Below are 18,515 nucleotides of genomic sequence, written 5' to 3'. Positions count from 1 at the left end.
GGCCGCTTCTTGGAATGCTTCTGCTCCTCGGAAGGCTGCTGCTGCTGCTGCTGAGAAGGGTGCCGTTCCTTGGAGCCAGGCCGCTTCTTGGAATGCTTCTGCTCCTCGGAAGGCTGCTGCTGCTGCTGCTGCTGCTGAGAGGGGTGCTGTTCCTTGGAGTGGTGCCGCTTCTTGGAACGCTTTTTCTTCGAATCCAGCTGCTTCTCCTCAGAATGCTGCTGCGGCTCCGAGTCCTGTGGCTGTTGATTAATGTAGTCCACAAGCTTCTTGAATTCACCCTGCTCCAGCAGCTGCTTGAAATGGTTCAGGTCCTGCTGGTACCGCTGGTGCCGCTGGTACTCAGCCTCCTGCTGTGCCTGCGTGATCTCCTGCTGCCACTTCTTTGAGTCCTCTGGCTGTTGATTAATGTATTCCACAAGCTTCTTGAATTCACCCTTCTCCAGCAGATGCTTGAAATAGTTCAGCTCCTGCTGGTACCGCTGGTGCCACTGGTACTCGGCCTCCTGCTGTACCTGTGCGATCTCGTGCTGCCGCTTCTTGTAAATACGGTACGCCTCAAACTGCTGCATTATCTTCTCACCAAAATACTGCTCCTGCTTCTCTAGATTCTCATAGTGCTTCTGAAACATCCGCTGCATCTCCGTATGGAAATCCGGCGGCTTATGCCGCTCCGGGTACAATTCCTCGTACTCGCTCAGGCACCTATCCAGCCACTGCTCATCGAAATAAAGCTGCTGCTCTGCAAGAGATTCCCGGTGCTCCCTATAGTATAGCCGCATTGCCTCATACATCTCTATCACCCGGTCCATGGCATCCACGTTCCACTCCACGCGCTGGAATGGCGGCTCCTCGCACTCCTGCCGCAGCTCCAGGAGAGTCTGCTGCCACTTCTCTTCATTCTGCCGCATCTTCTTGAAATTCTCCTGGATCTTCTTATGGAGAGCCTCCAGCAGCTGCTCAGAATCCTGCTGCTGCTCCTGGAAATCCTCCAGCAGCTCGGTATCCTGCTGCTGCTCCTGGAAATCCTCCAGCAGCTGCTCGGTATCCTGCTGCTGCTCCTGGAAATCCTCCAGCAGCTGCTCGGTATCCTGCTGCTGCTCCTGGAAATCCTCCAGCAGCTGCTCAGAATCCTGCTGCTGCTGCTCCTGCAAATCCTCCAACAGCTGCTCAGAATCCTGCTGCAGCTGCTCTTGGAAATCCTGCTCCTTCTCCTCGGAATCCTCCTCCTCCTCCTCGAAATCCAGCTGCAGCTGTTCGCAATACTGCTGCAGCTGCTCCAGGAAATCCTGCTCCTTCTCCTCGGAATATTCCTCCTCGGAATCCAGCTGCGGCGGCTCGGCACGCAGCTTGGCAAGCCGCTGTTGCTCCCGCAGCGCAGAGGGCTGCATCTCAAAAGGATGCTCCTGCTGCCTCCAGAAATGACGCAGCAGTTTTCCGCGATGCCTCACAGTATCAGAGGAGAGGAACTTGCCTGCAGAGAGGAAGAGGACACCTTTCAAATACAAAATCCTATGCTTCCAGCAACTCTGCCTCCTGCTGCACGTGGGTGGAAGAGAGCTGGGATGCACTGGGAGCATTTCTGGACAAGTACCTTCAGCAGGAAATAGAGCATCTGGGAGCAGGGTCTCTGCCTGCAGCACACACTCCCGTGCCAAAACAGGAGGGTTGGTTTTAGACAGTGACTTTGCACTTGCCCTGGGGTGGGGAACTGCACACAGACAGTGGCTGCAGGGCAGCTCACTCGTTACACCATTGTTTTTCCCAGTCTCAGACTTCCCAAAGAGATGACCTGATGTCCCCCTTCCCAGTCCAGACCCAGCACATGGCTCTCCCCAGAGCCCAGCTCCGCTCCTTTGCAGAGCAGAAGTGGCAGAGCAAGAACAGAAGGGCTGAAAGGCAGCGGGGGGCAAGGAGAAAACTCTCCAGCTGCAGCTGGGAGGATGCTGATGAAAGCGGACATGTGGACAAGGGTGAAAAAGCAATTCATGTTTTGGGGTGAAGTGGCAGGGTCTTCTCCCCAGGCCCTCAGCTACCAAGTGAAATGCCCTTACACATCAGAGTCTTTGAGTATGGCTTCATCACTTCTTCTTCACTATCTCTGACTTTCTCCCAGGAGTATTCCAGGGCAACCTTTCCTGTGTTGTGCATCGTGAAACTGAAAAGCAAGGAGGAGAAATAAAAAGAAAACATCCAATAAATATAAAGCAAATGGCACAGCAACATTGTCTGATGGACTCCTGGTACCACTTTCTGCTGAGGAGCATCTTCTTCCCCAGGCAAAAAAAATCCTGCCATGCTCAGACTGCTGTCCTGGGTGGCCCAAAAAAGTATTTCAAAGTCTGGAAGTTTAAGAGGAAAGGGCCAACACGGTGCCCAGGATGTCGAAGCTAAGGGGCTTACTCTGGACTTTAGGTCTTGGTTTGACTGCAAACTTATTCTTGAGCAGATGAGGACAGGGGACATGCAGTGAAAGCAAACCCATGGCTGTTCTCAGCAGAAAGGCATGGCAGCATTGAACCTCTCCTGACCACCATCTCCTGCTTGGCTTTGTGTACATGGAAAGGGGCCTGTGCTGATTTTGGCTGGGGTAGAGTTTTGGGAAGCAGGCACAGGGTCAGCCAGCCCTGGGCAAAGGCAGTTCCTATTCGCAGGGCCCCGCCTGGCCTCCAGCACTCACGTGGCCGTCCTTGTCTGGAAGGGGAAGGTATCGTTGAACCGAACCACGGCTGTGCTCAGTTCAAATTCGGCGTAGGCAACAAGGGCACTGAGATACACCTCGGCCTCATGGCTGCTCTCCTTCACCACAGTGTGAGCTGGTTCTGGGACTGTCTCGAGCACCTGGGAACAGAGGAGGGAAGAATCACTGAGCAGAGCCCAGAAAGCCAGGCTGAGAAGGGAATCTTTTGGCCTCCAAGATCAGCCTCATAGAGGGACTAGAAAGGACCATTCACTTTTACTTCCCTGGAAAGATGACCAAATGGGGGCTGTTCTGCTACAGTATTTGTTTCTACTCACTGATCAAAGCAGTCTCCACCACAGCTGTTAATATACCCATGAAGGCTATAGCTGCGTTCCAGTCCCTGTACTTCAACTTTGTAGAGGAACTGACTTTTTTCTTGGTTCCCTATAAATCCAGCAGGTCTCAAAATTAGGGTTAAGTTCCCCTGCTGGAGCTCTGTGGATGGAGAACCCAAAGACTGAAGAGTTCTAGAAAGCACCTTTTTCTTCTTGTCTTAGGAGCAAGTGCTCTCCAGATGTCGTGTGGAGCAGCAGCCACACTGCTGGGAGCTGGGGATGGGCATTTTGGGATGTGAAAGATCTCACCAGGAAAGTCTCCAACTGCAGATGGTCTGATAGAAAAGAGGATGGTTTAGAGGCCTTAGAATGGTCCAGAAACTCTGAAAGAACCTTCACCCAAGATGAGTGTGTTTGGCAATGATGACAGTAAAAGCAAGAGTTTCTGGAGATGATCCTTTTCCAGACTCCTCCATACTGTCATATAGTGCCTGGGCTACTCCATGATGAGATATCCCACACAATACAGAGATCACAACTAAAATCTCTGGTATCCATGCAGACAGAATGTGGAGTTCACCAGCACATGCAGAAGAGTGTTTGTACTTCTCTCCACTTCAAAAGAACAGACAGAGTGCAGCAGACTTAACTCCTTGTTGGTGAAAAGGCACCGAATCGGATGAAGAGATTGCTAACACCATAAAATGGGATAGAATCATAAAACATTGTCTCCCATTCAACATGGGCTGCAACACTTGTGCTTGTGGCACAGACTGATAGTTTGTGTGTGGCTAAAAGTCTCTTGTCAAAAGGCTTCCCCCTCTTGTGTGAGTGTATCTGGTCACTGTGCATCCACCTCTCCCCTAGAATGCACTGCTGGTGAACCTCACGGCTGTCCAGTGTCCAGAGGAAGCAGGAGCTGCTCAGCCAGCAGTGGTGGTGTTATGGTGGCTCTTTTTGTAAAAGCTGGGTTGGCTTTTTTTGCTGGATTTTTTGCTGTTTTGCTTCTTACCCTCTCTTTTATAGGCCACCTGGCTCCCGGGAGTTTCCTGGTGGTATCCTTCCACGTGACAACACGCATTCCGTCGTCCCAGTCCTCAACCTTCGTTTGTGGCAGCTCAAAGTTGATCTCGGCCACCTTACATTTCACAAGATGCCTCCTGAAGGTGGCTGGGATATCTGATTTCAAGGTCACTGTGATGCTCTTGGCACAGCCAGGAGGGAGGTGTCCCACCTAGGGAGAATCAGGGAGTCAAGACCAAACTGGGAGCACTGCCAAGACCAGTACTGACAGCAAAAGGTACAGATGCGGTGAGCAGCGGTGCCAGGAATCTGCACTTCAGCGTGGATTTATGTGAAGTTTGATAGACAAAAGTATGAACAGAAGGAGCCACCTCCCATAACATGGAGCATTTTCTGCAAGGCTGGCAGCCTTGGCCCAGCCAAGCCAGGGACTACATCTCCTATGTGGCACTGGAATGGGCTGTCACTGGTGCGTGAGGACTCCCTGCCAGCTCCTGGGTACACCAGGGCAGGGCTTGAGCAATGGGGAAAGGCAGAGCAGTCCACACTCACCTTCGGAGAGAACCGGAATGGGGCATCTGCCTCCCACTCAAAGCGCATGACCTTCGTACGGGTGCGGTTGGTGATGGTGAAGGTCCTGCAGTAGTGCTTCCCAACATGACAGTCCCCAAACTGGATGTGATTCACTCTGACAGCTGTTAAGGAGGAGAGCAAGGGATCTCAGCATGCAGTGAGGTCCACCCACTCCCCTCACGTGCAGACACCTGTATGTCCAATGCTTCCTTGCTCCAAGCCTTCCTCCCTCTGGGACAGAGCTCCCCAGACAGTTCCCCATCCCACCACTTTCAGGGAAACACCCTGACACATCCCTAAGTCAGCGACATGCAGCACAGCACACATTGCTCTGCACGCACAGCTGCCACACCCACAGGCCACCAAGTCCAGTGGGTGACAGCCAGGCCTGGCTGGAGAGAGGACACACGTGATCAGACATTTTCCTCTTCCTTGCTCCAGCTTGGCAGCCTCTCCTCTCTTACCATCAATGATGTCTCTCTTCACACTGCTCTCAGCGTTCCTCTCCTGTGTGTCTTCCTCTAGTCCATCGAGGGTGAATTCATCCTTGTGGCCTTCACCCACCAGCTCTATTTGGGTCTTGTTAGAGTAGATGTTCACCACTGACACACAAATCCTCCCTTCCAGATGTTGAGCCAGGGTGGGTTTGAAAATGACATCAAACTCTGCCACTTGCCCGTGATGCAGAAGCAGGAAAGGCTTCTTTGGGTGCTTTCTCACTGCACAGCAATGGAAATCAGAGTTAAGTCGTACAGCTGTACAGAGGAAATATTTCCATAGGGTATATGAGGAATAAGAGGTTGAAACCAGCTGCCTTCTAAGCACACGTTCTCCCTCCAGTGGTTCCAGACCCTCTTCCTGTGTTCACAAGACTGCCACCTCCAGACACATCACCACTTAAGCAGCTTAACCTCAGCTGCTAATGCCCAGCCCTCATTCCATCTGCTTCCAGCCAGCTCCAGCCATATGGAAAGCTGAGCCAAAGAGTGCTTTTGGCAGAAGCTGGCTGGCTGTGTGTTCAAGGGCTGCCCCCGTTCAGGCTGGTGCCTTCCCACGTGCGGCAAAGACCTCAGAGGTTCCACTGAGGTAGTGACAGTGTGCCACAACTCAACCCACCATATCTAGAAGAACAGAAGAACTTCCTACAACTTGCTAGGAGGAAACCTTGCAAAGGGTCCTCAAGAAAAGCTTGGGGACAGAGAGCCCAAGGAAAGAAACTGGGTCTAACATCTGGCTGCTGCTTAGACAAGCCAAGAGCAGAGCACACGTTTTCCCTCTACATGATCACACTTCATGGTTAATGAATTTACCGTTCTCAATGGAGTCCTCTTCCACATCTTCAGTGTGCAATCTCTTGAATGTGGCTTTCCTGGCTTTCATAAAGAACGCTCCCTGCTCATCCTCCAGATGTACCATAAACTGAGAAAAGGGAACACAGAGCACAATGACGCTGGTGTGAGTACAGGATGGCATGTGGACTTGCACTGCAGTGCTGCTGCTCCACCATGGGAACCCAGCACCTCCCTCCACTACAAACAGCACTTAGCACATAAGTTAAGTCAAACTAGCCAGGAAAAAAGGGTGTTCAGAGGCATTTGGATAGAACTGACACAGAACTAAACAGGACAGAAAGTAATGAGCAGAATGTAATTAAACCACAACTAAGTTTACTTAAAACATACTAAACGGCATCAAATACAATCCAACGGAACTGGGAAATCACACACGTCCCCGAGAACAAAAGGGGACCTGAGAGACAGGGGGGAAAATACTCCACCACCTTTCTCGTGTTCAACTCAAAGAAGAAAGACTGGACAGAAAATTTCCAAGAACTTCCCTTCTTGGAGAACAGACGTCAGTCACTTGCTTAAAAAGAATTTCTGACACCTCTTCCCAGGTCTGCAATGTTTTTTGGGACCCCCATGTCACAAGCGCTGGGTCCCAAACCAGACCATTCCTTGAGCAAGTCCTCACCTTGACAGGTACAATGCCATTGTTACGGAAGACCAGGGGCAGCATCTCTGAATCCCCCAGCTGGAGCCTCTTGAAGCGCAGCACAGCATTTCCCCTCCGGCTGCGAGCACTTGGGCACACGACTGTCACCTGTGGCTCATGCCCCTTCCCACTGATGGTGAAGGTCAGGTGTTGGGGTTTAATTTTCACGGGGCTGCAGGAGAGGCACAGAAACAATTTCAGCTGGCACTAACCCATTTCTCACTGGGCAAGCTAAGCAGCAAGGACCACCCACAGTGTTTTCCCTGCCTGGTGCTCCTGTACCCCACAACACAGCCTCCCACCAGCCCCTTCCCAGTCTACTCAGGGCCATTCACAAGAGGAATCTGCTCCAAAGAGCCAGAGCCTTCCAGAATAACAGTCAAAAATAATTTCACTTAATTGAATCATGCAGTACAGCAGGTAAGTAATGAGGCAAATATGGCAAATCCCCTGGCTGCAATGAGATGAGACATGCAACAAGCAAAAGCACAGCATGAAAGCAGTACAAGAACAAGAAGGCAAAACTAAATCAGCATCACCATCAGTAAAGATTATTTCCAAGAACAGTAAAAAAGCAATTGCTTATTAGCAATTAGACTTCTCTTATTCCAGTTCAGCCACGACAGGGTTGAGGAAGGGCAGGTCAAAGCCGCAAATACACAGGTTCCAGGGCAGAGGAACTGGGCTCTTCTTTCATATCAGCTTCAATCACTCACATAAAATAGCTTAATAAATGTCAGGGAGTCACAGAGGATCACTTAATTTTACAGAAACAAGGAGGGAATTGTGACTGCTGACTTGCTGGCACAGAAACTGCTTCATCTAAGTCTCTATCCTTGGAAATGCCCAGCTCAGCTGCAGCACATCTCAGTAACTTCCAGTTGGCTACCTAATGTTGCCCTGTCTTCATAGTTCCTCGTACAGGCTAAAGCATCAGCCTCATTTTTCTGCTCTGCTCTAACAGTTACTGCCTCCCAGATCATCCCACGCCAAGCACTCTGCCTAAGGCTACTGAAAGCGTTAGAGTTAACAAGAGGTCTGTGCCTTCCCAATGGAGAGGCAGCTTTCAGAAAGGCCTCCCCCAATATTTCACAGGGTCAGTTACCTTTTTGGGATGACAAGGGAAGCCTTGAAGGTGCAGTCGTAGTTCCGCTCCTCTTGTGGGGTGAAGGTCACCGTAGCAACGGCATAGGATGAGCCGGGAACAGACAGCTTGACTGGATGCAACTTGAAAATGTTGTTGATAGGGCTTTTATCCTTGGGGAAACCCACAGAGCAGTGTTAGGAGAAAACACCTTTCAACATGATACAGTTTTATTCATAAATGCATCACTGAGGACAGCCCCTGACAGTGTGCCTTCCTTCCTGCTTCCCTGGGCAGGCTCCCTCCCTCCCAGGCAAGGCTGACCTCGTGCTAAAGCACTGTGTGTTTAGAGCACTGGAAGCTGCTCCAGCATATATGGTGTTGGGGAAGATGAAACAGGAAAGCCTTGGAAATATGATTGCCTGACAAAAGATTTTGGGAATATGAAAACTACAGGCAACATCGAAATGAAAGCCACTTTTGAAATACCAGGTCTTAGTTACTGAACAACTAGAAAACAATGGTATGGCCACTGAAGTAATCCCCTCTTGATGAAACAATACCCTCTGCTTGCAAACAGGTCCAAGGGTCAGAGCAGACCCTACTAGCTCAGCAGAAGGGGTCCAAAGAGTAGTTTTTAGAAGTTAAGATGTAACACTCTATGGTAATATAAGAACTCTTATAGGCTGTATGTAAATGCTATAGGATTTGTATCTTGTATTAGATTGGTTAGTGACAATTAGAATATCAGTACAGAAGATGATTTATTGTATTGTAACCAGGACTTCAGACATTCTTTCCTTACTCCTTCTCTATTCCTCTCTTCCACTTCTACTCTTACTTCCACTCTTGCTCTTACACCCACTCTCTCTCTCTCACCTGCTTACTCTCTTGGGCCTGCTCAGAGCTGAGTCTAGCAGCTCTGAGCAGTGCCCCAATACCCACACCCTTTACAATAAACCGACTGTGTCCCAAGACCTGCCTATAGAGATCTCTCCATCCGTCTACATCCGGCCGTCCCGACTGGACCCTGAACCCCAGAGAACCCCAGTAACCTACAATATGGGAAGTGGGCACTGCATGGAAAACCCTGCAAATAACCTAGAACTGGCCTTTACTGAGAAGGAAGAGCCAGGGAGCCTGAGGAAATGCTCTGCTTGGAGCCCTGGCATGTCAGTTCCTAACAGCCCCTCTCTGAGTGCGCTTCCAAGAGAGGTTCAGAAGGATTCACTTCTCCCACCGAAGACCCAGAGGTGTGAGCCAAAACATTGCCCGAGACATGCACAATTCAACACAACTGTTCCCTGGCTCTGCTGCTCTCCCCTGCAGTTTGACCTGCACTGAGCTAGACTAGTCTGGGCCAGAGGAAGCAATGCATCTGGAGAACAAAGCACGCTCTCACACAGCCTTTAGAGGGCAACCATCACCTTGGCCTCCTGTTCTTACCTCTCCACGCAGGGGTTTGATGGAGAGGACCACGTCACAGGAGAGACTGCTTGCACTGTAGATCTTGAAGTGAGCTTCTGCCTGTTGCCCAACCACAACCTTGTTGAAGATGAATTTGTTCTCATCTCTGATGAACAGGCCGTTGCCTTTCAGTGACCGCAGCTTGCGGCTGAGGTTGGTGCTCCTGCAGATCGGGTACTCCTCAAAGATTAACGTGATGTCCTCAACAAGTGCTGTGGACAGACCAGAGGGATGAGCATGGAGAAGCCTCCCTGATGAATTTATCTGGAAACTGCTGGCCTCTCAGAAGGCTTGATACGCCCTTTTTGCCCGGATGACTGCTAAACCCAGCGTTGCGTGCGGGACCTGGCTGTGAGGATGGAGCTCAGTCAACCTCAGTCTTAAAGAGCATTGCTTTCCTTTTATCCTTCCACACATCCCTCCCAGCCTGGCAGGGATGAGTCCACTGGTGGACTTGAAGAGGGCTGGAAGCTCTGAGGATTTTAAAGTGGGACACCAGGGCCAGCGTGCCCTTCTATCCAAGCAGCAAGTGTAGGTGCTGATCGGCAGCACCTCTGACCATGGGAACCTGTGGACAGTACGTACCTGGGAGGCAGGACTCGGCAGTCAGGGTAAAGGGAATGCCGAGGGGATTGTCCATGGGGTCTCTGCTCGTGATGTCAAAGTAAATGTGCTCCTCACACATCCCCTCCTGCCCTGCGAAGCACTCCACTGTGATCTTCTGCTGGCCCCACGGAGCGATGGAGCCGGAGCAAGGGGACACCGTGAACATGCCAAGACTGAGGTGACCCTGCAGAAAAAGTTCCAGGAGAGGCTGATGCCTAAGAGCTGTGCCTTGAGCACCCCAGCAAGGAGTGAGTATGCCCCGCCTTGGCCTCCAGCTGAGCCCAAGCACCCAGTCCCAGGGCAGGGAAGGATGACTCCATGACCCAAAGGCAGCCCAAGGCTGAGACTGACAAGCCAGGAGGAGCTGCAAGCCTGTCCCAAGTGGCAGAGAGGAAGGAGTTTGAGTGTAAAGAATGAAGGTGGTAGCTGTGATCCTTCAACGTCCAGAGGTAAAACACAGGAGAGGCAGAAATAGCTGTGAGAAATGATGGGAGAGAGGTAGGGGACTGGGAAGAAGAAAAAGCAATGTTGTCTGAGCTCTGTGGACTGGTAGTTCAGTGGGGGATGTTTTGGTTTCTGTGGTGTTCACAGACCTATGCTGGCTAGCAGCTACCAAACACAAGAGCTGCTCCCCTCCTTTGACCCCACAACTCCAGGTCAGAGCCAGAGTACAGGGCTGTCAGTGGGGCTGAGCAGATACTGGACTCCACCCCGCAGACCATGTCCCACCCTGTGGCAATGAGCCCCCAGCCTGGGCACAGCAGCCTCTTCTCACATCCCCTGCAGCAGCACTTCTTGGGGGAGCAGGAGTCACCCACCTGTGTCACAGCGCTTGATTTCCTTCCCACTGAGTGCTTTAGAGCCGATAGAGCAGATTCCCCTTGCTTTGAACTGAGAGGAGAAAGCAGAGGTATCTGTCATGCTGAGCTCCCCTGCCTTTCTCTGAGGCCAAAGCTGGCCTTCCTCCTCATGGAGGAAAGCCTTCCTGCTCCTGATGGCTCACAGAGAGCAGCCTGCAGCACCCATTGCTGGACAGAGCAGCTCTATCACCAGCTTCGTACTATACATGGGGATACAGAGGCATTTTTTTGCTCCCTCTCCCCAAGCCAGGGATGCAAATGGACAATTTGCATCCCTGGTCAGCCCATGTCTCCTGGCTGTCTGCCCCATACCAGCTGTGGGCTGGTGCCTCCTCAGACATGAAGGGTGGTGCAGGGCTTCTCGTACCTTTCTCTTTCCAATGCAGGTGCGTCCTTGGGTGCTTGGAGGATGCGGAATTTGAAGTTGAGCATGCCTTTGTTCTCCAGCATGACAGTCTGGGTTTTCTTGGTGCCCTTGACTATGGCACCAAAGTCGATGGGCGAGGCCGGCTGAATACTGTACTTGCTGTACACAGCTTTTGCCGACACCCTCACTGGGATGTTGGCAACAATCTGGCCTCCTTCACCCGAGCGGGCATCTATCACCTGCATCCACAGGAAGGGGTGGTAAACAAATCAGAGGCCAGCCTCTACCCCTGCCCACAGCCTCCACCCCAGGCCTCCAACAGTTTACCCTCTGTGTTTAAACACCTCCTCCAGAGTCAGATTCTCAGCTCCGCTTAGGAAGCCTCCCAAATGGTTTTGAAAGACTTTTTTTTGTGTATGTAGGAGATAGGATTGCCCAGTTAAAGCCTTCCTTCCAAAAGACACCTATCCTGTTTACGCTCCCAAAACACTGTGTGGTAACACAGCCTGGCCCAGGCAGCTCACCTGGCAGTATAGGATGGGTTTGTTCTTGAGGAGGATTTCAGTTGTGGGGTGGAAGAGTATCTCAACATTCACACCAGGCTGGGAGGCAATCAGCGTGCCTGACTGAGGCTCAATACTGAAGTGAGATACCAAGTCTCGCATCCTGGGACCTGCACCTTTCAGCGTGAAACTGGGGAGAAAGGGAAGGAACAGAGACCTCTGCACTTAAAAGTACAGGTGCCAGCAGCACAGCCAGGACTTTGCACAGAACCAGAAAAAAAAAAGAAAACAGAGAGTCCAGCTCTGCTCAGGGAATCCTGGACCTTGACAGAGAGTGCAGACAATCGCGAGGTTACTGCAAGAAACCTTGACACTGAAATTTTTCATCCACTCCTTTACAGAGTCTCAGAAAGAAAAAAGAGGTGACCATCACAGAAAGGCAATGAATTTCAGCATTTCAGTGGCTGAAATTTCTGGGCCTCTCCTTTGTGCTCCTGCTGAGCTGTGAAGAACTGCTGTTTTGTGGCTGGATTCTCTGGTAAAATAGTTGAGATTAGAGAGCCGAGGTTTTGTATTTACCATGAGGTAGCCAGCGTGGAAACAGGTTCTAGCCATTGACAGAGGGAGAATGCAGGCCTAGGAACCAGAGGAAATGCTCACTACCAGGCAGCTGGACTCACCTGTACTCTATGTTGTATATCCCTTTGTTCTTCAGACTCAGGACTTTTTTCACATTATCCTGGACATTAATGGTTCCAAATTCCAAGCTTCCATCTGGACCTGAAGAAAACCCAGAGAGCAAGGTCAAAAAGAGTATTTGTGAGCTGCTGCAGCATACACCAGGTCACAAGCTACATGGAGGTCTTGGCACAAAACCCTTTTCAGCAAGTTTCCGTTCTTGGAAGTGTTTTCTAGCTACTTGTCTGCCCTTTCTCTTCTTACTCAAAATACCTGCAGGTTTAGTAGCTAAGGAGCTCAGCTTCCATTTCCTCGCTTCCAAGCACAAATCCAATTACTTTATATGCTGTGCTAAGCCTGTGGGAGTTGCCAACTGCCTGTTCACGTCACTGTTGTTTCAAAGCCCCCAAATCCAATCTGCACATGAAGCTGCACACCTCAGAGTTCAGATGGGAGAGACTTAAGGCTGTCAGTGTGCTGACAATGCTTTACTCCACGCAGCTTGCAGGGTATGCGCTTTATGTATCCATGCCATCCTTGTATCCCATCCCATCCCAAATGCTTTGGTTGCCCACCTCCCAAGGTAATGCCGTGCACCTGGACTACTTTGTTTGGGAGGCATCCACTGACCTTCAGGCATGTCGATGCTCAGAGAAACATCATAGACCTCTGCAGACATTTCAATGTTTTCAGCATGAACAATCCCCAGGATGTTTTCTGCATCTGAAACCTGAGGCAGCAAGAAACAAACACTGTTCAGATTATTCTTTTGGTAGACAGCCCCTAAGTCCTTGTCTCTGCTGGCTGCATCCCTCATGGCCTCCCCAGCTTCACAAGCATTGGTGGACTCCTAAGCTTTCCTAACGTGTTCATCTCCTGGGCTGCCCCAGTGGAATTCTGCTGCAATAAAAAATCCTATCAGCCCAACTCTGCATTCCTACAGCAGGGAACACTACTGCTAAAGCATCCTTGAGAGGCACAGGGATGTAAGAACAACCCCAAGAAGTGTGAGGTGTCCCAGAGCAGGTGGCATTGACAACCCTCTCCAGTTACCTTGCATCCTCTCTTAAATGCAGCCCCCCTAAACCATGGGGAACAAAATCCCAGAGGGAGAGTTCGTTCCTCTACGCAAGAGGTTCAGACAAAGTCCAGGAGGAATGTGGAGATCATGCTGCAGTCTGTACAACCAAACAACCACCTTCACCCATTCCCAGGGACAAGGTGGTTGTGGTACAGGCTTGGGATGCAGTGTCTGGTTATCTGGGGGGATGTGGATACACTGCATGTTCTGCAAACACTGTGTAGAGGCAGAAGTTGGGGTCACAGCACCCTTGCGTCTGTCAGGTGCAGCTCTTCCTGACTCTGTCCCTAAGAGCACGCGGCTGCTCACTGTGCCCTGCTCTGTCGGGCAGGGCACAGTCCCTCTCACCTCTAGTCGGAGGGTCTTCTCAATGCTGCCAATCTGCCTGGCCGTGAAATTCAGTGTCACCTCAAACTCTGAGCAGGGATCAATGATGCCGTTATCTTGTGACAAGGAGAAGTTCTCAACAAGGTCATCCAGCCCATTGAGCCGCCAGGCCATGGGCAGTAGGGCGTTGTTTTTCAGGACCAGGGTCCTGCTGGTAGTGCTGCAGAGACAGGAAGGCACCTGGCATCAGCTGCTGGATGGTCCCGCCAACCTCGCCACCGAATGCAACCTGGAGCAGCTCCATCCCTGCCCCAGAAACCAGAGTCAAACATTTGGTCACAAGTCTGGAGTGCTTGTGGGAGGACTGACCTGTGCAGAAGCAACTTGTCAAAAGACAGCTCCTGGGGGATGACCTCCAGCTTCACGAGCACCCCATGGCAGCACAGGCTGAAGACCACTGGGTTGGGGTTCTTCTCAATGCAGCAGATGAGTTTGTCTTCCAGGAAGCCAGCAGAAGTGGGGTACGCCCAAATGGTCAGCTCCTGGACCCGGCCACACGGCAAGAAATGGAAAGAACACTGGGTGTGAGCAGAGGAGCGGCTCCTGGGCACTTGTGTGGTGCCTGCTCTACCTGCCCTTCTCCTACCTGCTTCTCCTTTGGTTGCAGGGTCATGCTGGGAGGGTCCAAAAGGAACGTCTCTCCTTCCTTATCATTCTCAAAGGAGAAGTGGACCTCTGCTTCCATGGGGGAGATGTTGAGGATGGTTATATTCTCCCAGTTGCCAGGAAAGTTCTGGGCCTTGTACCTGTCCACAAAAGGGGAAAAAGCTGCAGAGGAGACTGTGGCCTTGCCACACATCGAGGAAAGCACCATGTGCCAGCAATGGGAGGCGGTGCTGGAAGACCCCGCTCTAACCAACAAGTGAGGGAGATGGATCCCAGTCAGGGGCATGGTCGTGTGCTCAACCTTGCCTTACTTTGATGCCTTCCCCTGTACTTGGGGCCTCCACCCCAGAAGCCTTATGATGCACAGGCCACTTCAAGAGTTTTTAATACAACATAAATTCAAAGGTGCCTAGAAAAATAACAGCACACCAGGCACATGGGTTCTTTCCCCTTCTTTCCTGGGGTGCCTTCCCTGCAGGGTATAAAGAAAGGCTTTTGGAAAAAGAGTTTAGCTAATCTCTTTCAGAAAAGTCATGAAACTGTTTCATGGGTTAGCTCAAAGTCTGAGGAAAAGAAATAGAAAGCATCAATTCCCAAGAGGAATGGGAAAAGGTAACAAATGACCCTTCTCTCAGGTGTGGAAATGACTTTGGAGTGAAAGAGGCACACAGAAATCCCAGACCATCCATCAACCTGGCTAAAGATTGGTTTTTAAACTATTTCCATTTCATTTCCTTGGGTTAGCCCTAGCCCTGCAGAACTCCCACGGAGACAAGAACTTCATGTTAAATATTATATTTTAAAAAGAGACAGTAAAAGTAGAAGTACACCAATAGCTTCAATGCCAATGTGTTTAGGCAGACTTTATCCGGCGGTGAGGATGCAATGTCATTACAGGAAAATGTAATTCCTGCTGTAGGTTCCCCCTGACACCTACTGGCAGGTCAGTCCTAAAACCTTATTACTAACTACAGATTAATGAAAGGTTTACAAAACCATCTACAGAATAATTGCTCCATCAGGCTACCTGCAGAGCTCAAAGCACTTCAAAAAGCACCATAAGGTTCATCTCCTAAGGGGTGAAGCTGAGCTGTGGAGGGGGACAAAAGTTGCCCCCCAAGTCACCTTTGGGCTGGCAGCAGCCTGTGGCTCTGGCCACCAAGGCACCCACCAGGTAGGCAGAGCAGCTCCTTCAAGGCTCATTTGCCTCTTATCTGCTCAAGTTCCCCTATGTGTCATCCTTCAAACCCATGTGTCTCCCAGGACTCTGCCTGGGACTGCCCTGGACTGTGCCACTGGGACAGCATGTCTCCAAGTGTGTCCAGAGACGTACAAGGCCCTGCAGATCCCACTGCAGCATCTCACTCCCTACAGCCAGCACAGCAGGATGCTCGCTCGGGAGCAGGGAGCACATACCACTCTCGTGATTTCCCACACAGCAGCGGTCCAAAGTGGAACTGATTTGTGCTCTCAACATACTCCTTGAAGACGATTTCATCATCTTCTATGGTCTCCCTCCACTGTGGAAACACCAGCCTGGGCAGAGAAAGTGGGGAAGGAGGAGCTATGAGATGCTCCAAGGAGGAAATGTAGTCAGAAAGCCATAACCCTTCCTGGTGGCTGAGGTACCGTTTGCCTTCCCAGCTCCCAGCACAGGAAAAGACACTGGGCAATCTCAGGCAGCATGATCTGCCTAGGCCAGAAGCCCAAGGGGCAGCCCTGGCTGTGAGTTCAGGGAGCAGCAGTGTGGGAGGCTGCCAGGGGCTGCCAGCCTTACCGTGGGTTCTGGCTGATGCTGGGGTACAGGCCAGTGCCGCTGCAGGGCAGCTCGTACAGGTGCTTCATTCCCACAAGCTCAAACCTCAGTGTCTGCTGAAACTTCCCCGACTTTGTGGGGCAGAAGTGGACCTTCAGTTCCACCTCAGCCTCGGCAGGCACTATCCACCGGTACCGCTTCAGCCTGGCAATTAAAGAGGAGGCTTCAGGCATTGCTAAGGAGCAAATGAAACAAGGAGGGTGCACTCGCCATCCCATGGAGGCACTGGCACAGGTTCGCTGCAGAGCTGGGGACAATGGACCTTGTTTGGCAAGAGGATCAAGAAGCAGAGCCATCACCTCCTCCTATGCAGCTCACCTGAGGAATTCTGTGGGGAGTGAGGCACTTGGCAGCATGCTTTTCTTCGCCTCACATGAACTTCTGGGTCTTGTGGAGGGATCCTGGGGACTTTTTGTGCTCTGTGTGGAGATTTGGTTCTCCTCTGGAGACTTGCCTTTGCTGGCCACTTTATCCATCTTTGGTTGGCCCTTGGCAGAACTGCCCTTCGCATCTGGGGTCTCAGTCTAGGGGGAGAGAGAAAAGGGAGGGAGAGGTGAGCCGTGCCCTGAGACGTCCCCATCCTGGGAAGTAAAATGGGGGTTTGTTAACCAACAGAAGAGAGAATAAATAAATAAGTCCACCTGCCCATGGACTTGGTCTTCCTTATCAGTGTTTGTTTTGCCTAGGACACCCCTTCTCACTCAGGACCCTCTTCTCAAAGGCAGTTGACGGTTTTAAGTGATTTTTTCCCTCTGTCTTACAGAGCTGCTCTGTCTCCAGCAGAGCTGTCTCTTTTGTCCCATCCCTGACAGAAAGGATACCTGCAGACATGAGGCTCCATCACATCCTCACTGCCTCTCCACAGTGATCCTTTTCCATCCAACCTGCCCCCCATGCCCCCATCTAGCCCGGTCCCTGCCCTGGCACCTTCAGCGCCGACACCACAGGAGCACCCACCAGATTGTCTTCCACGGCAGCACCTTCTGGTGCAACAATGGTGAAGGGCTTCACACGCTCCGCAGAGCCTGACCGCTCCTCCGGGTAGTTGACAATGGAAAGAACAGCAGTAGGGGGAAGGGGAGGCCCGTCGGGATGCAGTCCCAGATGTTTCAGCAGCTAAAACAGAAGAGAAAACCCTGTTTCTACTTCTGTCACCTTCACCCTCACACTCCTTCTCTACAGGCACTGAGCTTTTGGCAATGGGGTTTTTGATTTCTACCAAGTACAAGTGCTTTGTCATGCCCAGTGGGGTGAGCAGGCTCCAGAGCAGAGGCAGGAGCTACAAGCGGGACCGAGAGACAAACCTGTCCCCTGCGTGACTCAGCTGACAAAAACAATGACCATGAGCTGCCCTGCCCTGGGACTGTTTTTAATGATTTCCAGGCTGGGAAACTCTGAACAGATGGGATGCTTGTACACAGACCACTCCCACTTTCCACCCATCTGAGGGATAGTGATAACCTCGCCATCCACATGGATGCTACAGAGCCATTGTGGATCATCATCAGGGGCCTGGACAAGGCTCTGTGCCATTATCACCTGGGGGAAGCCAATGCTCCAAGGCCCAGGACCACGGAGAGCTCAGGATCTCAGCCTCGCAGGGTTTTACCTGGTCTTCCGTTGGCAGCCTCCCACTCTGCAGGATCTCCTTACGTATGTCCTCCATATTTGTGACCTGGATGTCCAAGCACGGCACCCCGACATGCTCGTCTCTGACTGCCCCTTCTGCAACTTCGCTTTGGCTCTCCAGCTGAGATGACTGAAGACTCCTGTGGCCTCCACGTTTTTGTGCAGACTTCTTCACCACCTTCTCTTGAGGTTTATTGGTCTTCTTCTGATCTTTTTGTTCAGCTGAAGGCTGGGACTTGTTTTCCTTTTGGATCTCAGGTAACTGCAGGGTACCCTCAACCCTGTTCCAGTAGGAGTAAACCTGTGTGATGTTGTGCTGCGATGACTCATAGATCTGAAACCTCAGGATCAAGTTCTTCTCCATCTCAGCTGCGGCATCTGCGATTTTGGTTTCCCCCTTCTCTGGGGCTTCCATTTCCCCCTTCTTTGGGGCTTCCGTTTCCCCCTTCTTTGGGGCTTCCGTTTCCCCCTTCTCTGGGGCTTTGGTGTCCTCCTTGTCTGGGATTATGACTTCCCACATCCTTGGGGCTGTGTATTTCCACTTCTCTGGGATGCTGGTTATCTTCATCTCTGGAGTTTTGATTTCCTTCCTCTCTGGGATGCTGGTTATCTTCATCTCCGGAGTTTTGATTTCCTTCCTCTCTGGGATGTTGGTTATCTTCATCTCCGGAGTTTTGGTTTCCTCCCTCTCTGGGATGTTGGTTATCTTCATCTCTGGAGTTTTGGTTTCCTCCCTCTCTGGGATTTTGGTTTCCTCCCTCTCTGGGATTTTGGTTTCCTTCTTCTCTGGGTCTTTGGTTATCTTCTTCTCTGGGTCTTTGGTTA

General features: G+C 51.3%; 1 protein-coding gene across 1 annotated transcript in view; it reads right to left on the bottom strand.

Moving 5' to 3' along the window:
* LOC121661458 (hydrocephalus-inducing protein homolog) overlaps window positions 1–18,515 on the bottom strand; it is a 70,870-nt gene that overhangs the window by 1,527 nt on the left and 50,828 nt on the right. The window contains exons 40-64 of the mRNA XM_042021663.1: window positions 17,671–18,515; window positions 17,019–17,177; window positions 16,380–16,585; window positions 16,023–16,205; window positions 15,662–15,781; window positions 14,226–14,385; window positions 13,949–14,121; window positions 13,601–13,799; window positions 12,802–12,901; window positions 12,174–12,273; window positions 11,515–11,683; window positions 10,991–11,229; window positions 10,582–10,654; window positions 9,743–9,947; window positions 9,137–9,369; window positions 7,712–7,863; window positions 6,586–6,778; window positions 5,922–6,030; window positions 5,076–5,330; window positions 4,591–4,733; window positions 4,028–4,249; window positions 2,678–2,838; window positions 2,052–2,155; window positions 1,112–1,471; window positions 4–892 (exon numbers count right to left, since the gene is read on the bottom strand). The exon at window positions 17,671–18,515 is cut by the window's right edge and continues 182 nt beyond it. Of these exons, the coding sequence (XP_041877597.1) occupies window positions 4–892; window positions 1,112–1,471; window positions 2,052–2,155; window positions 2,678–2,838; window positions 4,028–4,249; window positions 4,591–4,733; window positions 5,076–5,330; window positions 5,922–6,030; window positions 6,586–6,778; window positions 7,712–7,863; window positions 9,137–9,369; window positions 9,743–9,947; window positions 10,582–10,654; window positions 10,991–11,229; window positions 11,515–11,683; window positions 12,174–12,273; window positions 12,802–12,901; window positions 13,601–13,799; window positions 13,949–14,121; window positions 14,226–14,385; window positions 15,662–15,781; window positions 16,023–16,205; window positions 16,380–16,585; window positions 17,019–17,177; window positions 17,671–18,515 (5,752 nt within the window). The remainder of the gene's footprint in view (window positions 1–3; window positions 893–1,111; window positions 1,472–2,051; window positions 2,156–2,677; window positions 2,839–4,027; window positions 4,250–4,590; window positions 4,734–5,075; window positions 5,331–5,921; window positions 6,031–6,585; window positions 6,779–7,711; window positions 7,864–9,136; window positions 9,370–9,742; window positions 9,948–10,581; window positions 10,655–10,990; window positions 11,230–11,514; window positions 11,684–12,173; window positions 12,274–12,801; window positions 12,902–13,600; window positions 13,800–13,948; window positions 14,122–14,225; window positions 14,386–15,661; window positions 15,782–16,022; window positions 16,206–16,379; window positions 16,586–17,018; window positions 17,178–17,670) is intronic.

Source organism: Corvus kubaryi, unplaced genomic scaffold, assembly GCF_017639235.1.
Source record: "Corvus kubaryi isolate FWS band 111438036 unplaced genomic scaffold, C.kubaryi_AGA036_p1.0 126, whole genome shotgun sequence".
Lineage (NCBI taxonomy): Eukaryota > Metazoa > Chordata > Aves > Passeriformes > Corvidae > Corvus > Corvus kubaryi.
Note: the sequence above shows the minus strand (reverse complement) of the source record. Positions and strands in the feature narration are given on the sequence as shown.